This window comes from Microtus oregoni, unplaced genomic scaffold, assembly GCF_018167655.1.
Source record: "Microtus oregoni isolate MIOR12 unplaced genomic scaffold, Mior012 000104F_ref0000108, whole genome shotgun sequence".
NCBI lineage: Eukaryota > Metazoa > Chordata > Mammalia > Rodentia > Cricetidae > Microtus > Microtus oregoni.
In genome coordinates, this window is record NW_024544718.1 from 2954976 (window position 1) to 2978885 (window position 23910).

Sequence of the window (23910 nt, forward strand, 5' to 3'; positions counted from 1 at the left end):
GTCCTCTACAAGTACACCATAGCTCTTAATGGATGAGCCACTGCCCCAGTCCCTATGCTCTTTTAGAAATTATTTCTTGTTACTGTGTGTGGATATAAATGCCACAGTGCATGTCTGAAGGGCGGAGGACAACCTTGTGGAGTCAGTTCTATACTTCCATCTTTATCCAGAGAGCAAACTTAGGGTTGCCAGGCTTGCTTAGCAAGAGCCTTTACCAGCTGAGCCACCTTGTTGTGTTCTTTCAAAATAATACCTGTCCTCTAAGCAAGCTACTTTACCAGAGTTTAACCTTTGGGTGTATTTCCAGAGCTTGATTCAATGGAACTAGCTAAAACCAGTTTACTTAAGCCACTGTGTCCATATAAATGGGGGGGGGGGAGTAGAGGAAATAGTAGAACTATTTCTCTCCCCAATAACTCATCACCACACAACTAAATAGCATATTTGCAGCAGTTCTTGACACATCATGTCTGTCTCTTGAGGAAATAGAAAATTATACTAAAAGGCAAAAAGTAATTTGAAGACACAGAGGCAGCATTAGACAGACATGGGAGAGATGATAAAATGATCAGATTAGGACTCTCTTTCCTCTCTCTCTCTCTCTCTCTCTCTCTCTCTCTCTCTCTGTGTGTGTGTGTGTGTGTGTGTGTGTGTGTGTGTGTGTTAAAACCAGGTCTATTTATCATACAGCTGACATGCGTGGCAGGAGCGGCAGATCACACCACCCCAGTCAGGAGCACATGCATGTAGAAGCGCTTACATAGCCAAGCAGGAAATCATACAGGAGGAGGGAAGAAACTGGGATTCCTACAATCCCCTCTGAGAATACATTCCCAGTGATCAAAGGACTTCCGACTAGGCCCTGCTTCCATATCACAAATCTCTCAATACTGCCTTCCTGTGAGCCAAGACTTCAATCACAAAGGTCGGGACCTCAACCTATGTCCAAACCACACCAAAAACCTCACAAAAAAGATAGCAGAGTCAAACATTTAAAATATTAAGAGAGAAAAAAATGACCAAGTTTGAATTCTGTACTCTATAAAAACTTTTAAAGGAGAAGAAAAGACTTCTTTAGAAAAACAAAAAGTAAATAAGAACATGACTATTTCTAAGAAAATGGTCAAAAGACATTGAATCTATGCCTTGCCAATGTAAACTTTCTGGCATTTAGAATTGTAAGCAATTTCTGTTGTAGAATATTTTATCGTAACCGTCTAAATGGAAAGTTGAGGATGTAAGCCAGTGAGACAGCACTTGTCTAACATGCACATGGTCCCATGTTTGATCCCTATCACTGGAAGTAAACAAAAGACTTTTTATCTGTCATATTTTTAGTGGGCCAAGACACCTGTCTATTACATAAGACAATAAAATGGGGAGAGAGGTATTCAGAGAGGTGTGAAGGAACTGTATTTGTTCTCAGGTGACTTGGCTCTCTAGAGAATAAAAATAACTGACTCCACCAGCTCCCCCAAACTCTACCCACTCTCACCTGAAATACTGGAATTCATAAATAGTCACCACAGGGTTTCAGACTACAAGGTAAATATATAGACACCGAGTACTTTCCTATATCAACAAAGATCAAATGGAATTTGAAATAAAAAATAATTCCAGATAGAGGACCTGTCCTGCTTACCCCAACCAACAAGTCTCTCCCATGCTGCATCCAACCTTTCTACCCAGTAAAACCCCATACATCCTTCTCCAAGGTCTAACCCAGTTGAGTCTTCCTAGTCCTCTTCCTTACGAACCATCCAAAACCCATTAGATCTATCCCAAGTCCTAAGTCCAATGCCTCAGCTTAGTCAGGCCACTGCTACCTGAATAGTAACTAATCTATAGGATACCCCCAGGACCCACCCTGCCCACTCTGATCCATTGGTGCCTCCCACACCATGTCAAACCTCTCCACCCTGCCAGATCTAACTCCACACTCAAGGTTTGAACCAGGACACACATGCTGAACACAGAGAGGTTGAATTGCTGCCTCTAGAGCCTTCATTAACCCAGCTATAAACCCTGCGATCTACAGTGGTGACATACTTGCATGCTACAATGGTACAATAGTGGCACAAACATTGTGGGAGTAACCAAGCACTATCTGATTGGATTCAAGGTTCATTCTACGAGACAGAGCCCATGCTTGACACTTCTTGGGTGTCTGAAACTAGATAGGTCACAGGCCTATGTAAAAACCAAATACTACTCTTCTATTAAAGTAATATAGCAATAAAATGACTCCCAATTATATTCTGTTACATCCATAGATCTGTATTTTCCTAAACCATCATTAGAGAAGCATCTTCCTTCTGTAGATTGGAACTAATACAGTCAAACTGTACAAAGAGTGAGTCACTTGGGAACAGACAGTCCTAAATGGGATATCTTCATCAAAACCCTCCCCCTCAGAACTCAGGGAGCTATGCGGAAAGAGGAGATGGAAAGATTATAAGAGCCAGAGGGGATGGATGACTCCAAGGAAACCTTGTTTTCCAGACACAACAAGACTGATGAACTCACAGAAACTGGGGCAACGTGCACAGGTTCAAGCCAGGCAGGGCTCCAGAGTTGAGAGGAAGAACTGAACATCAGTTCCCATTTCTAACCAAAAAGCAATCTTCCCATTTCTAACCAAAAAACAATCTCCAATTGTCAACTGCTTGCAAAGGCAAAATTAGTTTTCTCCAATGAAATCTCACGGCGTGCATAAACCACACTTAGGGTAAGGCCCCATGCCCAGAAGTAGATGCCAACACAAAATGAAGCCAATGGTGTTATAGTTTTATTTTGTCTCATATTGCTTTGTTTGGGTACTTTTTAAAAATCTTACTGATCTTTTCTTGTATACTATGGTTTCCGATTTTTGTGTTTCTATATGTTTTATAGTGTGTACTTTTTGTGCTTTTTTATTTTTCATATATATTCTGGTTTGTTTGGGGGTTTTTTGTTTGCTTGTTTGCCTGTGGGTTTTCAAAAGAGAAGGAGAAAAGGACGCGGAATTGGGTGAATAGGAAGGTGGACAAGGATATGGGAGGAGAGGAGAAGGGAAACTGCGATTGGAATATATTGTATGGATTTTCAATAATAAAAAAATGAGCCTGGGACCTGAATAGAAAGAGTTCTCAAAAGAAGAAAAAATGACTAAGAAGTATCTCAAAGGGACGGAGTGGGAGAGTAATGAAAGATTTTTTTGGCTCTTCAAGACAGTATTTTTTTCTGTAACAGTGATGAAGCTTGGACTATCTGAGGGACCTTGTCAGTAGGACCAGGATCTATCCGTGGAGCGAGAGCCCATTCGCTATGGTGGGATGCCATGCTCAGCCTTAATGCGGAGGAAGGGGCTTGGTCCTGCCCAAATTAATGTGCCAGACTTTGTTGACTCCCCATGGGAGCCCTTACCCATTGGAAGGAATGAATGGGGGGTGGCTGGGAGAAGGTGAGGGGGGCAAGAGTAGTGGTGGGAAGAAAAACTGCGGTTGGAATGTAAATACCTATTGCTGAAGACACCATGTACTTCAGACAAGGGACCTAGAGGATCCTGAGCTGGAACTGACCTGAATGCCTCCTCCCTGAGGACTCCCAGAAGGTACCATGAACGTTTCCTAAGGAGGGAAACAACCAGCAAACCTATCCAGCTATTACAACAATGAAACCACAACAAACAACCAACATGGCAGTAGTGTGATCCATACTCTGGAGGTAATCAAAAGTTCTCTAAATGGACTTCCCACTTAACAAGAGGAAAATCATTCCTGGCACTGGAAACCTAGCCAAATACCCAGGGCTAGTGAAGCCATGGATCCTAAAGGAGAACCTACAACCACCACTAAACAAAACCAGCACAATTCCTAACTATGTTCTAGATACTTTTCCCTATAGTATCTCTCATCAAGGAAGTGGGGAGACTTGAAGCAGGCCTTCATAAATTTAGTCAACTGATCTTTGACAAAGGAGCAAAGGTATTCTTTGAGACAGTAGTGAAACAATGAGACATTCATGTGCAAAATATATAATGCATACATAGACCTTTCTTTTTATAATAATTAGCTAAAAACAGACCATGGAACTAAATGTAAGTAACAAAAGTATAAAACTCACATATAATAACATCAAAGAAAACATATATGACCTTGAATACACTCATTCCTTTTTAGATAAAATAGTATATGCATTTTGGCATATGAGGCTCTCAAATTTCCATGTAGGGCCTGAGAAAGCTGGTTTAAAAAAGAGGATATAGCTTCTTGAGCTTATAGTTCATGATCCTAGAGAAGTTAAGTAATAAGGTGAACCCTAAGGAAAACATATATAGATCTATTTGGAAAGTCAAGATCATAATGGGGTCATCCACTGAAATAGTCTACCTGAGCTAATGGGAGCTCACCAACTCCAGCCGGCCAGGGAAGGAACCAGCATAAAACCAAACTAGTCCCTGTGAATGTGGTTGACAGTTGCATGGCTGGGGCAGACTGCGGAGACACTGGAAGTGGCACCAGGATTTATCCCTACTGCTTATACTGGCTTTTTGGGAACCCATTCTCTTTGGATAGATACCTTGCTCAGCCTAGATATAGTAGGGAGGGCCTTGGACCTTCCCCAAAGCAATGTGCCTTACCCTCTCTGAGGAGTGGATGGGGGTGGGATGCGGGGGTAAGTGGAGGGAATGGGAGGAGGGGAGGGAGTGGGAACTTTGATTGGTATGTATAATAAAAAAAAGATAGTTTGTTTTCTTTAAAAAAGCATAAAAAAAGAGTTTCTGCCTGTTTGTGAGCTCCTGAGCAGCTAGTACATTGGGTAGGAACTAAAAACGAAGTAAAAACGCCTGCCACAGCATAAGCATCAGCACTCTAAAGCTATAGGAGGGTTGACTGCAGTTTCTGGTCAGAAAAACCTCCAACCAGGCCATGAGCGTTAGGCTTGGCTCTCACAAACCTAGAAGCAGGCAGAGTCAGCCAAAAGCCTAGCAGAGGATCCAGGTGTAGCTTAGCAGTTTTAGGTTTGTGCAAATGGTCAAAAAGACTAGAAACATGCAGTAAAAGAGGTCCAGGTGGACTCTGAATATGGCGGACAATGAGGGCTGCTGAGAAGCCAAGGACAATGGCACTGGGTTTTGATCCTACTTCATGTTCTGGCTTTGTGGGAGCCTAGCCAGTTTGGATGTTCACCTTCCTAGACCAGGATGGAGGCGGGAGGACTTTGGACTTTCCACAGGGCAGGGAACCCTGACTGCTCTTCAGACTGGAGAGGGAGGGGGAGAGGAGTGGGAGGAGGGGGAGAAAAACGGGAGGTTGGGAGGAGGCGGAAATTTTTTTTCCAAAAAAATAAAAAATAAAATAAATAAAAAGAGGTCCAGGTGGGGAAAAAACCCTCTAAACAGGTTCCAGTGTGTTTTATAATGTGCACAGGCTTAAGAAAGAAAGGACATTGAGCCTATAATTCGTGATCCTAGAGAAGCTAAATAAGAAGGTGAACCCAAAGAAAAACATATAGTTATCCTCCTGGATATTGGAAGTAGACAAGATTGCCAGGCAAAAATTGGGAACTTGGGGGTGGGGTGGGGGTAAGAAGAGATGGGGAGAGAAAAGTGAGAAGGGGGGATGGGGAGAGCTTGGGGGAATGGGATGGTTCGGATGGAGGAGGGGTGGATGTGGGAGCAGGGAAGATGATATCTTAATTAAGGGAGCCATTTTAGGGTTGACAAGAGACTGGACTCTAGAGGGGTTCTCAGGTGTCCAAGGAGATGTCCCTAGCTAGTTCCTTGGGCAGCTGAGGAGAGGGAGCCTGAAATGGCCCTATCCTATAGCCACACTGATGAATATCTTGCATATCACCATAGAACCTTCATCTGGCGATGGATGGAGATAAAGAGATCCACATTGGAGCACTGGACTGAGCTCCCAAGGTCCAAATGAGGAGCAGATGGAGGGAGAACACGAGGAAGGAAGTCAGGACCGCGAGGGGTGTGCCCACCCACTGAGACAGTGGGGCTGATCTAATGGGAGCTCACCAAGGCCAGCTGGACTGGGACTGATGAAACATGGGATCAAACCGGATTCTCTGAACGTGGCGGACAATGGTGGCTGACTGAGAAGCCAAGGACAATGGCACTGGATTTTGATCCTACTGCATGTACTGGCTTTGTGGGAGCCTATTCTGTTTGGATGCACACCTTCCTAGACGTGGATGGAGGGGGGAGGATCTTGGACTTCCCACAGGGCAGGGAACCCTGACTGCTCTTTGGACTGGAGAGGGAGGGGGAGGGGAATTGGGGGATGGGGGAGAGAAATGGGAGGAGGGGAGGGGGTGGAAATTTTTAATAATAATAAAGGAAAAAACAAAAAAGAAAGAATATGAGTATAGACAGAGAAAGACAAACAGTTTTAAAAATAATAAGGCCTTTAAAAAGTAATATAAAAGAAAAAAGCCACGTAAGATGGGAAACACACAGGGAGTCTGGATCCTATATAGTATTGTGTTGGTTCTGAATTTTTTGAATGCTGATGAGGAAACAACTACTGGCAAATATGGGCTTGTGAAGAGGACTGCAAAAATGAACCAACTTAGATACATTAGGGCTATCTTAACTTTAAAAAAGAAGTCAAAATGCATTTGTCAAATGGAAGTTAAAAATGCTGTGGAGAAGGTGAACCCAAGGAAAAACATATAGTTATCCTCTTGGCTAAGGGAAGTAGACCAAATTGCCCCGGGGAGAAAATTGGGATCTTGGGGGTGGGGTGGGATGGGGGTAAGGGGTGATGGGGAGAGAAAAGGTAGAGAAGGGAAGGAGGGGGGACTTGGGGAAACAGGAGGATTGGGATAAAGGAAGAGTGTATAGGGGAGCACGGAACCACAATTCTTAGTTAAGGGAGCCACTTTAGGGTGGGCAAGAGACTTGACCCTAGAGGGGCTCCCAAGTGCCCAAGATGAGGTTCCCAGTTAGTTCCTTGGGCAGCTGAGGATAGGGAACCTGAAATGACCCTATCCGAGAGCAATACTGACGAATATCTTGCATATCATCATAGAACCTTCATCTGGTGATGGATGGAGATAGAGACAGAGACCCACACTGGAGCACTGGACTGAGCTCCCAAGGTCCCAATGAGGAGCAGAAGGAGGGAGAACATGAGCAAAGAAGTAGGGACCACGAGGGGTGCACCCACCCACTGAGACAGTGGGGCTGATCTACTGGGAGCTCACCAAGGCCAGCTGGACTGTGACTGAAAAAGCATTGGATAAAACCGGACTCTCTGAACATGGCGAACAATGAGGGCTGATGAGACGCCAAGGACAATGGCACGGGGTTTTGATCCTACGTAATGTGCTGGCTTTGCGGGAGCCTAGCCAGTTTGGATATTCACCTTCCTAGATATGGACGGAGGGGGGAGGACCTAGGACTTACCATAGGGCAGGGAACCCGGACTGCTCTGTGGTCTGGAGAGGGAGGGGGAGAGGAGTGGGGGGAGGGGGAGAAGAGTGGGAGGAGGGGGAGAAGGGTGGGAGGAGGGGGAGGGAAATGGGAGGCTGGGAGGAGGTGGAAACTTGTTTTTTTATGTTTTTTTTCTCCTTTTCTCAATAAAAAAAATTAAAAAAAATGCTGTGGAGAAGTGTTCCTGTTTTTGTTCCCACAGGAGACGGGAGGCTGTGGATCCCTTCAGGAATGATATGGATCAGGCTTGATAAAAGGAGACCTCCTGAATCTTGACAAGTGATATATATCAACAAAGGTAATAGCTGGTCTTCTCAGCACTTGGCCATTATCTCAAATTTTCTCAGGAACCATTAAAGATGCCTTTTCCCGCAGACAGCAGGAATCAGTTTGGAGAACGTGATAGCTACCCTTCCCAAGAAGAGTGTATGGGAGGTTGTTGGTTATTTGGTGAGTTATGGATGCTTTTGATCATTTAGGAGAATATAATTTATTAATACAAATTTAAAGTTATTTTGTTATACTGTATATATGTTTCTACTCTTGTTTGGGGTATTGTGCTAATGCAGCTCATTTTTAAAATGCAATGTAGAAACGAGGTTAATAGTTAATCTATGGTGATCAGACTTGTAGTCACATTAGACATGTTCTCAAGATCATACAGAGATATATTTTCCATATATAAATGGTCTTCAAACATTTCAAATACATATAAAATATGGCATTTAAAATGTTTTGTTAACATAGAGATTTTAATAAAATGAGACACATCTGCTCCTGGAAGCACCAATTTACTTTATAAAAGGATGATGGGCATTGAAGAAACTCCATAGTAGTTTGCTTCCATTGTGGCAAGGTAATCAATTTGGGAAAGAAACTTCTTTTGCCTTGATTGCTTTACAGTATGATGTATAAATTGGAAATGCAGGACCCTCAGGAAAGTAACTGCTGAACTTTGCCAAAACAAAGGTGGGATGGTCCTTCAGGGTTCCTGCTTCACAAAGAGTCTGCCAGAAATTCTGCAGAGCACAGAGGAAAGAGGCTGACAAACTGTCAGTACAAGGCAGGGCAGTCCTTCCTATTTCCTGCTTCACTGAAAAGTCTGCCAGATACTCTAGGCCTGTATGATGAAGATGGATGTCCTGACATTGCAGAGGAACTTTGGGTGACTGTCCAGGCAGTCAGATGTCTCTGTCATTTCTAGAGTTTTGGAAGTTGCTTGCAATATACTTCCTCTTTACTCGGGTAATATTATATCCTTCTGGGTCTTTGATGGAGCTAAAGACTAAATAATTAGAGGCATAGCTTTCCTTAGCTATGACAGAAAGTGAATTATGTATAAAACTTTGGAATCACTAAGATCGATAATGGAGTATTTTCTCTGAATTCGCTAAATACATATAGACTGAATATTGTAAATGTAATTCTTACTTGACAACTGCTTTTGTTGTATACAGTTTTACTATGTTAAAGTTAAAACCTTTCATTTTTATGTAGACAAAGGGTGAAATGTTCTAGAACATTAAGATGTGTTACAATTGTTTATGCTGTGGAACATTTGTTTAATGATGCAAAGATGTGTTGCAGTCTTTTATTTTGCATTTGTTTAACTGTGAAGCTGTGTTACTTTATCTGTTTAAAATACTTGATTGGTTTAAATAAAAAGTTGAACGGCCAATAGCTTGGCAGAAAAGGATAGACAGAACTGGTAGGCAGAGAGAATAAGTGTGAGAAGAAATCTGGGATGAAAAAGCTTTCGGAGCTAGAGAAGGAGGAGGATTCCAGGAGACAGCCACCCAGTTACACAGCAAGCCACGGATAAAGATACAAAGAAAGAAAGGTATTCAGAAATACAGAGGCAAAAGGTAGACAGGATAATTTAAGAAAATCTGGCTAGAAATAAGCCACACTAAGGCCATGTATTCATAAGTAAGAATAAGACTCCATGTGTGATTTATATGGGAGCTGAGTGGAGGCCCCCCAAAGAGCCAAAGAGCAAAGAGCAAAGAGTGAAGAGTAAAAACCAACAACAATGCATGGTATATTGGAGCAATGCTTGATAAACTAGGCCACTTTAAAATAAAAAACTCCTATTTTTCACAATTCAGTATCAAGACAATAAAGACAAGCCACAGATTGGTAGAAAATACCTGAAAAAGACACATCAGATAAATAACTGACATCTAAAGTATATAAAGAATTCATAAGACTCAACATAAAGAAGACAACTCAATTAAAAGTGGGCCTAAAGAACTCCTAGACATGGTGGGGAGATAAGGGGGTAGGAGGGGTGGGAGGGAGAATTGGGGTTGGAATGTAAAATGAAATTATATAATATATATCTATATCTCTCTATATATATCTTGTAGACTGGTGAACACTTGGAGGTACTGGGATGATGGTTAGCCTGGAGAGGGCAAGAACACCCTATACTGCCTAGCACTTTGTGTCATGTATATGTTTCATCCAGCTCTTCCTGAACTAACAATTAATAATAAACTGTAAAATAAGTCAAGTGTTTTGCTGAGTACTGCAAGTCAGACTAGCAATTAATGAATTTGGAAAAGGGGACCTTGGATTTCCTGTCTGGGCCAGTCAGAAATATCTGAGGCCTGGATTTGCATTGGCATGTGAAGTAGGGGCAGTTTTATAGGGCTGAACCCTTTAACTTGTGAAGAGTAGACTTCATGGTGTCATTTGTTGGCACTGGAATCAGGACAAGTATTTGTTAGACTGTCTTGGCTCATATGAATATGGTTTGAATAGAGAAAAAATGAAAGGGCAAGGGTCAAGGACCTTGAGACCTGAGTAGTCACATGGCCACTCAAGGCATGGAGTAGCAGCTGATTTGTGCTTAGTAAAAGTTTACATTGGAATTTAGAATGGTTCCAATTCCCAGACAGTTGTTTCATTGGATCCACAAGGAAATGAAAATTAGTAAGTAAGGGTGACATATTCAATCCATTGCATCAGTATCTGTAATAGCTAGATGGAAAAGAAAGAAGTTGGATTATAATTTAATATTAGCCTGAGCTCAGATTTTATTAAGTCTGTGTTGGCAACTAGCCTAAAGTAGCTTAGTCACCAAGAGAAAAAAGAAGAATAGATAAAACACTTTTATGGGGCATATTTTGAGTTTTTCTCTTTTTATCATATTTTTGTAAATTAAGATATAATTTCATCATTTCCCCCTTCCTTTCCTTCCTCCAATCCCTTCCATGCACTACCTCATTACTCCCTTTTGAAACCATGTTCTTTTTGTCTGAGAAAACACTTCTGAAACAAAAGAGTAGTAAAAAAAAGGGGGTCATGCAAAACCAATAAAGTATTGAAAGCAGGTAATATAATATGAGGTTTCATTTTGTAGATTGGTATAATTAGTTTTCTGAAAGTCTCCCAAAAGATTCTGAAAGTGTCAAATTTGTGACAGTGTCACTGGCTTTGAATGTTGCATTACCAGAGGCTGGTAAGACCAAAGAGAGTCTCTACTGGTTCCACAACACTAAAGGGCTCTAAACAAGTCTCTTCTATTTATCCCACTTTGGGGAAGTTTAAAAAGCCGTAAGGTAGAAAATTATAAAGTGCAAAAATTTCTTATCTTAAATCATGTGGGATAACAGTTTTGCAGATGTTAGAGATTGAAAAAGAAGCTGTATTCCTTTAATGATAAACTTTACTTGGGACCCAAGGCTTGCATGTAAGTAGGCAAAATTAGATATGGAGAAGAAAAGTTTGTAGAACTTTTTAGCATAGGAGCCTCATGCACAGTGGCACTCAAACCTGTTGTTGAAGTCCTAACAACTGGGAAGGCACAACAGTATAAAGGTTCATAGATTAAGGCAGAAATGTGGGTGGAAATTGGAATGTCCAAAAAAAAAAAAAGAAAAGAAAAAGCCGGGTGGTGGTGGCACACGCCTTTAATGCCAGCACTTGGGAGGCAGAGGCAGGCGGATCTCTGCGAGTTCGAGACCAGCCTGGTCTACAAGAGCTAGTTCCAGGACAGGCTCCAAAACCACAGAGAAACCCTGCCTCGAAAAACCAAAAAAAAAAAAAAAAAAAAAAGAAATTGGAATGTTTAAGCAGACTTTGTATAAACAAACTGTGTATCCTTTATCTAAATGCTTCACGCAAGTGGATAGTGTCTGACTGGGAAATGCCTCTCTTTCTAGTGCTATAAAATAAAGATGCATCAATGGAATCAAAACCTGTTGATACTATGCTAATGGAAACTAATCTTAGAAATGTAAAGGGTCATGGGGTGAAGGGGAAAGTTTGGAGGAGGCCTAATATATTTTGATAGGCTTTTCATGACATGGTTATGTCTCTTTTACTTGATTGCAGGGTAAGTTTGAATACTGAAATCTTACTGAGAAATATTTCTTTTATGTACTATTATAAAACAAAAGACATGTAAATCTACTATTGTTAGTTGGATGGGCTAAACGGGACACATGAAGGCATATATAAGCTTGCTACTGGAAATTAATGGAAACTGTCCTATAAATAAAATACACAAAATCTTCTCCAAAGCTGCAATACCCACAATGTCTCAGGTGATGTTGGAAAAATATCCTAAAAGAGTGGATAGTGCTCAGATGGAAGCATTTTTACACGCACACACGCAAACACACACACAGTCCAATAAGCTCTCAACTGACCAAACAGAAAAGAGTCTTTTAATACATGGGTGGCACTTCCAAGATTTGGAAGGAAAGCACTCTATAAAATAAATAAATTAATTAATTAAATAAATAAAAAGTAAAAGCAAACCAGTTCAACAGACTATATACTGTTTCGTCAGCAGTAACAGAAGAATGGAACACTGGAAAACACCCTGTGTTTGGGTACTGACTCACCGGCAGGGACTAAAGGCCTGGCCATATAATCAGACAGAAGGGTAATGGAAAATTGGTCTTTCAAAGGATGTATTTATGAGGCACAGCCCTATGGAAAACCACTATAATGTCCTAGAGGTACATTAGAATAGGACCTGCTGCTATTTATCAGAAGCACCTGCTCGATTTAGAAGGTGATTGGAGCTATCAAGTAGATATCCCTGTATGCTCCCTTGAATTGGCCACCTGGTGTGATGAAATAAGTGAACATCAAGGCTCTGCATTAATTCAGAGAGAGAGGCTGGGTGTTGATGCAACCTTTTTATACCCTCCAAGGTACAGAAGGCCAACAACTGTTCTGTTTTCCAAGGAGAGACAACAGTTGAAGATGGCCCTGAGAACAGCTAGCAGACTGAATTGATGCTGATAGTCACGGGAGATCTTAATGGGAATAGACTGTTAACTCTAAAGTGAGTTTTGCTTGCCTGGTGTTGTATAAAAATGCTCACCATGGTATAAGACAACTAGAACAGAATATATCATGTTGGTGTGACCTGCTGAGTCACATTTCCTCAGACTAAAAAAAAAATCACATTTTACAATTCTTACTAACAATGGCCAAAGTTCTTCCTCTGAGTAACAGAGATGATGAACAGGCAATTTAAACAATGGTTGTTAAAAACAGTGCGGGATAGGGCTGGGAATATAGTTTAGTGGTAGTGCACCTGACTAAAATGTGAGGTTCAAACTTTATATAAAAGTTGTATATCTTTTATTTAAATGATTTATAACAATAGATACAGTCTGACTGGAAAATGCTCCCACTCCTAGTACTGTAAAACCAAAACCTATCAATGAAACCAAAGCCTGTTAATGATAAGTTCATAGAATGTAAACATAAAAATACAAAGAATGGTAGACCCTAGTGGTTTGTTTCTACAGTTCAAAGGATTGACCCAATAGTCATAGGGATATTAAGTCAGACATAGAGTTTCTAGTGGACTCTTTAGAAGGAACTGAGCATCACCTATAGTAAAGAAACTGACTTCTTCCTTTCTTATTTTTAGCCCTTTCATTTCTTTCTTTTTTTTATTAAAAATTTCCGCCTCCTCCCCGCCTCCCATTTCCTTCCCCCTCCCCCCTCCTTTCCCCCTCCCTCTCCAGTCCAAAGAGCAGTCAGGGTTCCCTGCCCTGTGGAAAGTCCAAGGTCCTCCCCCCTCCATCCAGGTCTAGGAAGGTGAGCCTCCAAACAGGCTAGGCTCCCACAAAGCAATATCTGAGTTTCCCCCATTTTTCTGTAACCTGCTCATCTGACATTTCTACCAATGTATGTGAAAAGAATTATGAAAAAAATAATTGAGTTTTCATTTTATTATACATTAAGTCTCATAAGGTTTTGCAAACAGAAGCATAGCACTTTCAACAAAGTACTCAGCAAGCTTATTGTTGCATAACTAAGGAAGTTTGTTAAATATTCCTACAAAACCTGTTGCTATTTAACAGATATAATTATGTATATATGGATCAATATAGGAATAAAATGTCATGAAGAAATTCTTAATTGAAAATACTATGTTTTTAAATATATATGTATTTTAAAGATAAAAATACAAAGAACGATGAGATGAAATAAATAATGAGTGGGTATAGGCTGGATTACAAATCTTGATAAGTGTGCAAGATATGAGGGGCACTAAGGGAGTATCCCCAATAGATAGTCTAGTTCTAGTGAACTAGGAGAAAGAGGCTGGAAAAGATGTTGGTATAAATACAATTCTTCCCAAGGGATTAAATACTGACATGAAGGCTATTTGTTTTTTTTTTTTTATCTCCTTCATATTACCTCAATGTTCTGTTTGACACCCTATCAAAGTAGCTACAACTACAAGTGCTGGAAACAGGAATATCTCTAAACAGGGAACTACAACTGTATTTTATAGATTTCCTTTAAAAAAATTACAGTGTCTGTCTTTGTAGTCCTAATTGTCCTGGAACTTGCTATGTAGACCACGTTGGCCTCGAATCTGCCTACTTCTGCTTCCCAAGTGCTGGGACTAAGGGCCTGTGCCACCATGCCCAGCTATTTTATAGTCTTTCATGTTAATATTCCTAAGGTCCTCATGGGACAAGTTGTGTTTTTATTTGGCAAAACCGAGGTAAAGGCAATTGTATTGCCTAATGAGACAGCTTAATTTGATCTAGATAGTTAATGAAATCCCCATCTAAACATCAGCGACACAGATATGGAAAAAAATCTTAATATTCACATGGAACCACAAAAGAACTTGAAAAGTCAAAAGCAATTCTTGACTAAAAAGAGCAATATAGCAATATCTGACTTTAAAATATGTTACAGGGTCATAGTAATAAAAACTACATGGTACTGGCATAAAACAGACTCAGAGATGAATGGAATAGAATAGAGAGCCCAGATTCTCCATGAAGGTACCAAAAGATTATATGGTAAAAGCCCTTTTTTTTCAAATGGTTAAGTGCCTTGACTAAATTTAAATTTTATTTTTGACTCTAAAGAGACTAAATTGGTAAGAGTCTGTTTCAAACAAACAAATAAACCTTTTTTGTATATAATCTTTGGTCCAGGATAGAATCCAGTCAGAGGTGTTTGCACAAAGCTTTTTATCAGTGTTAATTAGAACAGTGAAGAAATATTGTGATGGTTTGGATAAGCATCTTCCAAAGATCTATGACTGGGCATGGTGGCACACGCCTGTAATCCCAGCACTTGGAAGGTAGAAGCAGGAGGATTGTTGTGAGTTCAAGGCCAGTAAATTCAGAGCCACTCTGGGCTAGGCGTGAGACCCTGCCTCAAAAACATGCACTGGAGAAGAGTAGCCTTTTAATAAGTGGTGGTGAGGAAACTGGATATCAGCATATAAAAGACTAAAACTAAAGCAATGACTCTCAACCTGAGATAAAAATCAAGTTAAAATGATAAAAGGCTTTAATGTGATACTTGAAACTATTTCAAGAAAACAGGACAAACACTTTAAAATATTGACACAGGCAATGTTTTCTGTAATAGGACAAACAAAAGCAAGAATTCATAAATGAAATGATGTCCAATTAAAAAGCTTCTGGAAAACAAAGGAAATAATCTAGGAAAAGATAGACAACAGGAGAAAAATCTATTAGCTAATCATTGAGTAAGGGATAGATATCCAGAATATATATATAATTTTTTAAAATAACACTGAAAGAGTAAATAATACAATCAATTAAATTGGCAAATGAACTGAAAAGACATGTTCCAAATGAGTAAGTACAAATAGCCAGTAAATATAAAAAAATATAGTATTATTAAGTCATCACAAAAATACAAATTATAGTTACACTGAAGTTGCATCTCACTCCAGCTAGAATGGTTATTATAAAAACAAAATGAAAACTCAAAAACAACAAGTACTGCCAAGGATGTACAGAAAAAAATGAACACCTACTCATTGTTGGTAGGAATACAAATTATCCCAGCCATTTTCTAAAACAGTACAAAAGTCCTTTTAAACATTAAAAATAGAACTACTATATGATCCAGGTATACCAATCCTGGGTAGCTGAAAGAAATGAAACCAGCACACAAAGAAATATCTGAACACCTCTTTTTATGGCTGCACTAGTTATAGTAGCCAAAATATGGATCATCCTAGATGTTCATCAGCAGATATATATATATATAAAATGAAGCATTAATCATCCCTAAAGAAGATGAAATTATGTCATTAGTGGAAAAATAGATAAAACTGAATGGCATCATATTAAATAAAATAAGCCAAACATGGAAAAGATAAGTATCATACATCTTCTCTCACATTGAGAGTAGAAGAGGAAATAATACGGATTGATAAGGGGCTGTGGGGCAGGAACGAACAGGAAGGAGAAAGTAGAAGGACGGGTAGACATGATCATTATATGACATATGCATATATGTAAATGTCAAAATAAGACTTAATAATATGTATAATTAATACAGGTTAATAAAAAGATGGCCTAAGCATTCTCTTTCTATGTAAGCATGTCCTATATAAATGAGAGTTGATGCATTTACTAGACTAGTACTGCTGTTTGAATTCTTGTTCAGTACAGTGGCTAAATCTGCAACTTCCTTCTAAAAAAGGAGATTTTTTTTTGGTTATAAAGAAAAGGAGATCAAGTCATACCTGTCTTTCCCTTGCTTGGTTAGAGTTACAGCAAGATATTTCATATTATTTGAGACTATTGTAAAGGGTGTTCATTAATATTTGTACTTTCTGGGGACAAATCTTAAAAGTCTTACAAATTTATGTATAATGACTTTATAGAAAACTTTTATCAGTTTGAATTTAAGTTAAGCTAAAGTTAACTTCGGTGCTTTAATTCAGTGGCTATATGGAACAACCCAGACAAGGTCATGTAAAATGCATCACAAATAAGACCCAGGACACAAAAACATATATACGTAAAAGACAAACTGGTTTAAATAACTAAGCACATAATTTACACAGATACTGTGGGGTTTGACTGTGTGCTACAGTTATATGGATTATGAAGCACTTTTAAGTCCTGCACTGAAGTGCTTATAAAACAGTAATTATGGTAATTTGAACGAAATGCCCCCATAAATCTTGGGCATTTGAATACTTGGTCTCAATTGGTGTTTGTTTGGAGACGATTAGGTGGTGTGGTCTTCCAAAAGGAATAATGACACTGGGGCAGGGCTCTGGGGTACCATTGTGCTTCTGTGCTTCCTATCTGAAGTTTAAGATGTGAGCTCTCAGCTGCTCCTCTTACCCTGCCACTATGGACTCTAACCCTCTGAAATCTTAAGCTCTAAATAGACACGTTCTTCTCTAAGTTGTGTTGGTCATGGTGTTTTATAACATCAACAGAAAATATAAGACACTGATATTCAGACATTCAAATATGCTGAGTGGCAATTATGTGCCTGTTGCTAAGCTAGGTCCCAGAGATATGCAGATAAATACAAATAGTCCCACAGTCAAGGGACTCTTAGAATATGGCAGCTATTAAAGTTTAGTTCTGAATTTACTGACTTTCCACCCCTTAAAAAACAATCTTATTGTTGATAATTTCAAAGATGTTCCAATGTTAAAAGAGAAGTCATGTTTCCTTCCCACCCAGCTTCAACAATTATTAACATATCCATCTTATCCCACTGTAAATCTCAACTACTTCTTCCATATTATTTTGAAAAAAAATTCCAGCTATCACTTCATCACACCCATACATATTTCAAGGAGTCATTTCTTGGAGATAGATAATGTTTCTTAAAACAGCATAACAACATTACTACTATCGTGCTGCCTAGAAGTTAATGTCAAAATACAGCCATTATGCAAAGTTCTAAGTGCCTCATATTCTTTAGATTGAATTCTCTTCTATTTGATTGATAAAGCCTGTTAAGAAAAGATGAATCCTACAATGTACGCCTGAGCAGACTGTGTGTTATGACAAAACATGTTACAATTCCAAGTTATCTCAGTGATCAATATTTCTTCCAAAATTTAGTTGAAATAATATTGTGCTACCAATTGTAAACAATAGACACAGAACATGCAGTAGATAAAGTCTGTTACAGAGTTTTGTCTAAGCATAGAATGAAGAGATGGGTGCTATTTTCTGAAAGCTACATTTAGTCAAGAACTTGAACCAAGTTTTCTCTCAACTCACCAGAAGAGAGTGAATTTTATGAATGAAAAATTGGTGACAAAATCCTTTCAAAAAATGTTAAGTTCTTATTATTTTTTACTGATTTTTATTTCATGTGCATTCGTGTTTTGCCCATATGCATGTCTGTGAAAGTGTTGGGTCCCCTGAAATTGGAGTTGTGAGCTGCCATGTAGGTGCTGGGAATTGAACCTAGTTCCCCTGGAAGAGCAGTTAGTGCTCTTAACTGCTGAGCCACCTCTCTAGTTCCAGTTATTGATATCATATACCATGAAAACTGTGAAGAGAAAAGTGTTTCTCTAGTTCAAGCTGAGATAATAGAGAACCAGAATCTTTGTGAATTCCCATTGAGTCTACCGTTAAAGGGGGAACAGATACAATATCATAACCAGGTCATATGCAAAATGTGAGGGATTATAAACTGCCAAGTACATTTTTTAACTTTTAAATGTATTAATTCACTGAGTAATTACAGAAACTCCATGAGATATACATTGGTATTTCCCTTTTACAGATGGAAAAACTGAAGGAAAAAATAAGAAACTTATCTAAGCTATATATCTCATAAATAACCACATAGAATATGAAACCAGGAAGACTGGCTAAAATATATATTAATTTCACCCACTATACAATACATATTTCAATATAAGGTTTTCATTTAAATCTACTCTAAATTTTCTAATGGCAATTACATTATTTCTCATGAAAAAAAAACTTACTTATTTTCAGATTCTGGCATACGAGAAACTTGTTGAAGAATAATTCGAACCAGACACCTGTGTCAAAAGACAATACAGAAGAAGATTCTTGGGTGTGAGGAATGCAGATTAGTGGTAAAGTGGTTGCCTACTATGTGTGAGGCTGTGCTAGTTTCCCTCAGTCTGACAAAAGCTAAGATGATCTGGACGATGGAACCTCAATGGAGACAATGCTTTCATCAGATTGGCCTGTAGGCATTTCTTAATTTATGATTGAAGTGGGTGGGCTCAGTCCACTGTGGGCGGTGCCATTCCTGGGCAGGTGGTCCTGGGGTATATAAGGAAGCAGACTGATGACAGTGGGGGAACCAGTATAGACTAAACTAGGCCCTCTGAATGTGTGACATTGGCAGGGTTAGACTGTGGGGCCACTGTTGTTAGAACTGTCTTTTTGGAATTCATTTTCTTTGGAGGGATACCTTGCTCAGCCTAGATAAAGTGGGGGAGGGCCTTGGTCCTGCCTCAAAGTGATATGCTAGACTTTGTTGACTCCCCATGGGAAACCTTACCCTCTCTGAGGAATGGATGGGGGTGGGGGAATGTGAAGGGAGTGGTAGGAGGGGAGGGAGTGGGAACTGGGATTGGTATGTAAAATGAGAAAAGATCATTTTTTAAATTAACTAATTAATTATAAAAAGAAAGCAGGCTGAGCAAGCCATGATGAGCAAGCCAGTAAGCAGCACTCCTCCAGGGCCTCTACTTTAGTTTCTGCCTCCAGTCCCCGACTTCAGATCCTGCTAACTTCCCTCAGTGATGGACTATGATCGGGATGTATAAGACAAACAAACCCTTTCCTCCTCAAGTTGCTTTTGATCATGGTGTTTCATCACAGCAATAGAAGTAAACTAGGGTAGAGGCCCTAGGTTCTATTCCCAACACTATAAACAGGAAAGAGAGGGGGAGGGAGAGAATGACAGGTAAAGCAAGAGCAAGCAAAGGGAGAGAAATTCTTAGGAAGAAATATGTCAAAGTTATGGTGCCAGTTTATTAACTTTGAGTATCCCAGAGTGCAGAAATGAAAAAAAGGGAAAATTAATCTTATTTGTAGATCTTTGTATTGTTCTAAAGGTTGCAATAAAAACAAATTTTATGATTTTTGGAAATAAAATTTAATAAAATAAGTTTAAAACAAAATGTTATTTATAATAAGCTATTAAAGTGTTCCAAGTTCATATCAACACAGAAATATCAAGTATGGTGTATAATTCTTTATTTTTTTATGTAAGAAAGCTGTAATTGGTTTTGGGGTCTCACAGAAGAAAGAACCACTAATCTTTGAAAGAATCTGGAAGCTTTACTACAAAATGATATGATGAATCATTGGTAATTTCAAACTTGAAAATACTTTGGAATGGAAAACTATCTGAGCCTGGTACACCCCCTATAATCTCGACACTTGGGAGGGTAAGGTTAGCCTGAGATACATAGTAAGATCCTGCCTATAAAATAAAATAAAATAATAAAATGAAGTAAAACTTAAAATAATAAAATAAAATAAAATGATGTGAACCGCGGGCCAGGTGTGGTGGTGTATGACTGTAATAAACACAGCAGTCAGGAGATAGAAGCAGAAGGTTCAAGACCAACCAGTTCCAGGCTAGCCAAAGCTATATAGTGAGACTCTGTCTCAAAAAGGGGTGTGAGGCTGGAGTTGTTGCTTGCCTCACAGGGATGAAGCCCTAGATTCTGTTTCTAACACTGAAAAAAATGATTTAAGGAAAAGAAATGTTATGTGTCCTGAGTGATTTTATGTATTTACTTGATTGAATGTATGCTGGTATGTCAACTTCAATTCTATCACTCTATTTCCCATGAGAAGCATGGCCTGAAGTAGAACTGACTAGCAGTAGAACAAACATAGCCTGCTTTGGGTTCTTTTTCCCCAGTCACAACTATAGGGTCATCATGGCCAAATCTAACTCTCAGGATTACACATGAAAGATCCCTTTGAAAAAAGACTTTTCCTTTCTAAAAGGAACAGGGGAGATAAGGTTCAACCACTAACCTTTGCCTTTAAAAAAAAAAAACTATGCATCTTCATTATTGGTTCTTAAAGGCTTTGATATCATCAGCAGTTTTAGCAAAGTTTATAAATTAAAAGTATGAAGGGCAGCTTACTTTAAAGCTCCAAGTACTTATTTTGGGTCTTCTGAAAGTTGAGATAAACATTCCAAAGCTTTGGCTGCCACAAATTGTTGCCCATTCTAAAAAGAACAAACATAGTATGGTAAATTACAGCAGCAAGTTGTCTATATCCTGCCTATTACAAAAGAATATCCATTTTTTTCTCAAAAGGGTTATCTAACAATGTAGAATGAAGCTGTAATTCACTGACAAAAAGAAAACAGGTTCATTTTATCCTCAGGAACTCACACGTTTTTCTTGTGTTCTTTCTTTGGCTCTTTTTATTGTTTGTTTTGTCCTATTTTAATTTGTTTTTGTTTTATCTTATTGTATTGTATCTAATTCTTCTTTTCTAATGAGTCAAAAAGTGTGTAAAACAGGATGGGAGGGGAGATGAGGAGGCATTGAGAGAACTAGGGGGGAGAAAATGGTAATCAGAATAAATTATATGAAAACAATCTATTTTCAATTAAAAAAAAAAGCTCATAGCTTCCTATCCACAATTGCAGCCTTGCTTTATCCTCTTTATCCTCATTTTCAGTAGTAACCAAAAGAAACCCAAACTGTTGAACTCCCTCACTTCTGGTACTCTTATAGCTCAAAGACTCTGTTTATCCCTATTTGTATCCTTTTCTCGTTTCTCCCAGCTCCTCCAACCCTTCCATCCTAACTTGTAAATTTAGTCCATTACCAGAGATCTCCCTATGAGAGACCTCTTCTCTGAAAGTTTCCTCACTATTTCTGCAATGGAAATGTAGGCTTTGTCCTTGGACACTGCTTACATGGGAAACTTCTCAAGTAACAATAGATTTACTTTCACTGCCCTTCCACTCTAGAGGTGGAGTGTGTGCCTTAATCCTTCAGTATTATTTTCATGTTATTCTCACTCTTTCTTTCCTAAAAATCACCACTTTGAAATTTTGTCATCATATTATATCCCTTATTGTCACCATGATCTCTATATACCTTACTGTTGCCATGGTACCTGTATCCTTTGTTGTTGCCATGGTCTCTATTTCCCTTGTTTCTATGGTTTGTGGATGAATTAACTACCGCTAAGTTATTTTACCCACCCACCCTCCTTCTCCTTCTTCCCTCTCTCAGCATTTTTAATGCACAGAAAGATCTCGCTAAAATTCTAGCCTCTCAAATAGCTTAACCTTCATTCCATTAGCAATCTTAAAACAATTTCATACTGTCATAAACTACTCTGAAAGGATTTACTTTCTTCTTCTGAAATAAGATTATTATTATTATTACAAATTTCCACCTCCTCCCCTCCTCCCATTTCCCTCCCCCTCCCCCCTCCCTCCTCCCCCTCCCTCTCCAGTCCTAAGAGAAGTCAGGGTTCCCTGTCCTGTGGGAAGTCCAAGGTCCTCCCCCCTCCATCCAGGTCTAGGAAGGTGAGCATTCAAACAGACTAGGCTCCCACAAAGCCAGTACATGCAGTAGAATCAAAACCCAGTGCCATTATCCTTGGCTTCTCAGTCAGCCCTCCTTGTCAGTCACGGTCATACATTTTTTTAAAAAAATAAAAACTGGTGAAGTCATTGGAAATCAGTGCGGTGGTTCTTCCAAAGCTAGAAATAGATTCACCATTGTTCAGATACATCACTCCTGAGCATATTCCCAAAAGGTTCTATAGACTATGCCAGAGATACTTGTTCATCCCAGCTTATTGCTGCTTTATTCACAATAGCCAGGAAATGGAAACAGCCTAGATATTCATCAGCTGATGAATGGAAAATGAAATGTGGGACTATATACAATGGAATTCTATCCAGCTGTAGAGGGGTGAACTTTTCAGGTAAATGGATAGAGCTGGATAATAAACTGAGTGAGATGACGCAGACAGAGAGATACAAATGCCACATGCTGTCTCTTTCTTATTCTGGGATCCTAGATATTAACCTTAGGTCTGAGTGTTTAACCTGGATTAACTATAAAAGACAGGAAAGCAGAAAGAGACCATTAGGGGAAGTGGGAAAAAGCACTAAAGAAAAGTGGAAGTAGGGCACGGACACTATGAAGAGGGTATGTGAAAAATGGAAGGGGGGATTAACAGGAGGGTAAATATAGAGTGAGAAGAGGAAAAGAAGAAGAAATTATGTATAAAAAGACCATAGGGAAACCTAGTATTTTATAAGCTTCCTTAAAATTGCACAGTAAAATAACGCTCCCGTGAGAGTCAATGATTATTTTACAAAATCCCCAGTGCCACCAGGTAGGGAATACTGTCCTTCAAACTGTTGGTCAAGGAGTCAAACAGACCTACCTCAAATAATATAGGCTATTAGCCATTGCTCTTGGTTGCCTGTCAGAACACGAACATAAGACCCTTTTGATGAAGATACCATATTTTGGGCCATAGGAATTGAAGAAATCCAGCTGGTACTGACCTGGAAGCTAGCTGACTGAAGGCTAGCTCTAATAGTGTTAAAAGTTGATTTTGCAAACTGTCAAGAAAACAAGTTACCAACAGTCCTACCTAGCTATAAAGCCCAATAATCACAATGAGATCAGCAGGACATTCCCAATGGTCCAATAGTGCTATCTGTGTCTCTGTATCTTTTTACTTTTTATTGTTTCTTGGTGGATTTCATATCAGGCACTGGGATCACATTCATCTCCCTACCCTTTCACATCTAGCCTATGCTCCTGCAGCCTCCCCCCAAAACAAAAGAAAATACCATTTTAAAGAAAAGGAAAAATCTGGTCATGGAAGCTGCAGTGTGACACAGTGAGTCACAGTGCACCCTTTAGTCCATACATCTTTCAAGTGTTCACTGCAATGTCATTGGTCCAGTTCGAGGCCTCTGGCTTCTGATGGGCCCTCACTCGTCACTGGGACTCCTCTTGGACTTTCTGCTGTTGCCCTGTGTCATGGAGATTCTGCAGGTTTGGATCTGCAGGACCAGCCCCTTCACGTGCTCCAGCACATCATAGATGTGATGGATATTTGGGTAGGACAACTCTTAGCCCTGATTCTGCCTGGGTAGCAGCTGGGTTGGTCAGCACACTGGCTCACTCTTCCTCATCTGCACTGCCAGGGCGAGCTCTCTAGCACTATACCTCC

The 23910-nt window shown here is 39.4% G+C and overlaps 1 protein-coding gene across 1 annotated transcript in view; it reads right to left on the reverse strand.

Moving 5' to 3' along the window:
- LOC121443313 (testis-expressed protein 11-like) overlaps window positions 1-23910 on the reverse strand; it is a gene marked incomplete at its 5' end in the record, with an annotated part of 312932 nt that overhangs the window by 82674 nt on the left and 206348 nt on the right. Inside the window, 2 exon segments of the mRNA XM_041645021.1 lie at window positions 18672-18728; window positions 20829-20914. Coding sequence (XP_041500955.1) covers window positions 18672-18728; window positions 20829-20914 — 143 coding nt within the window.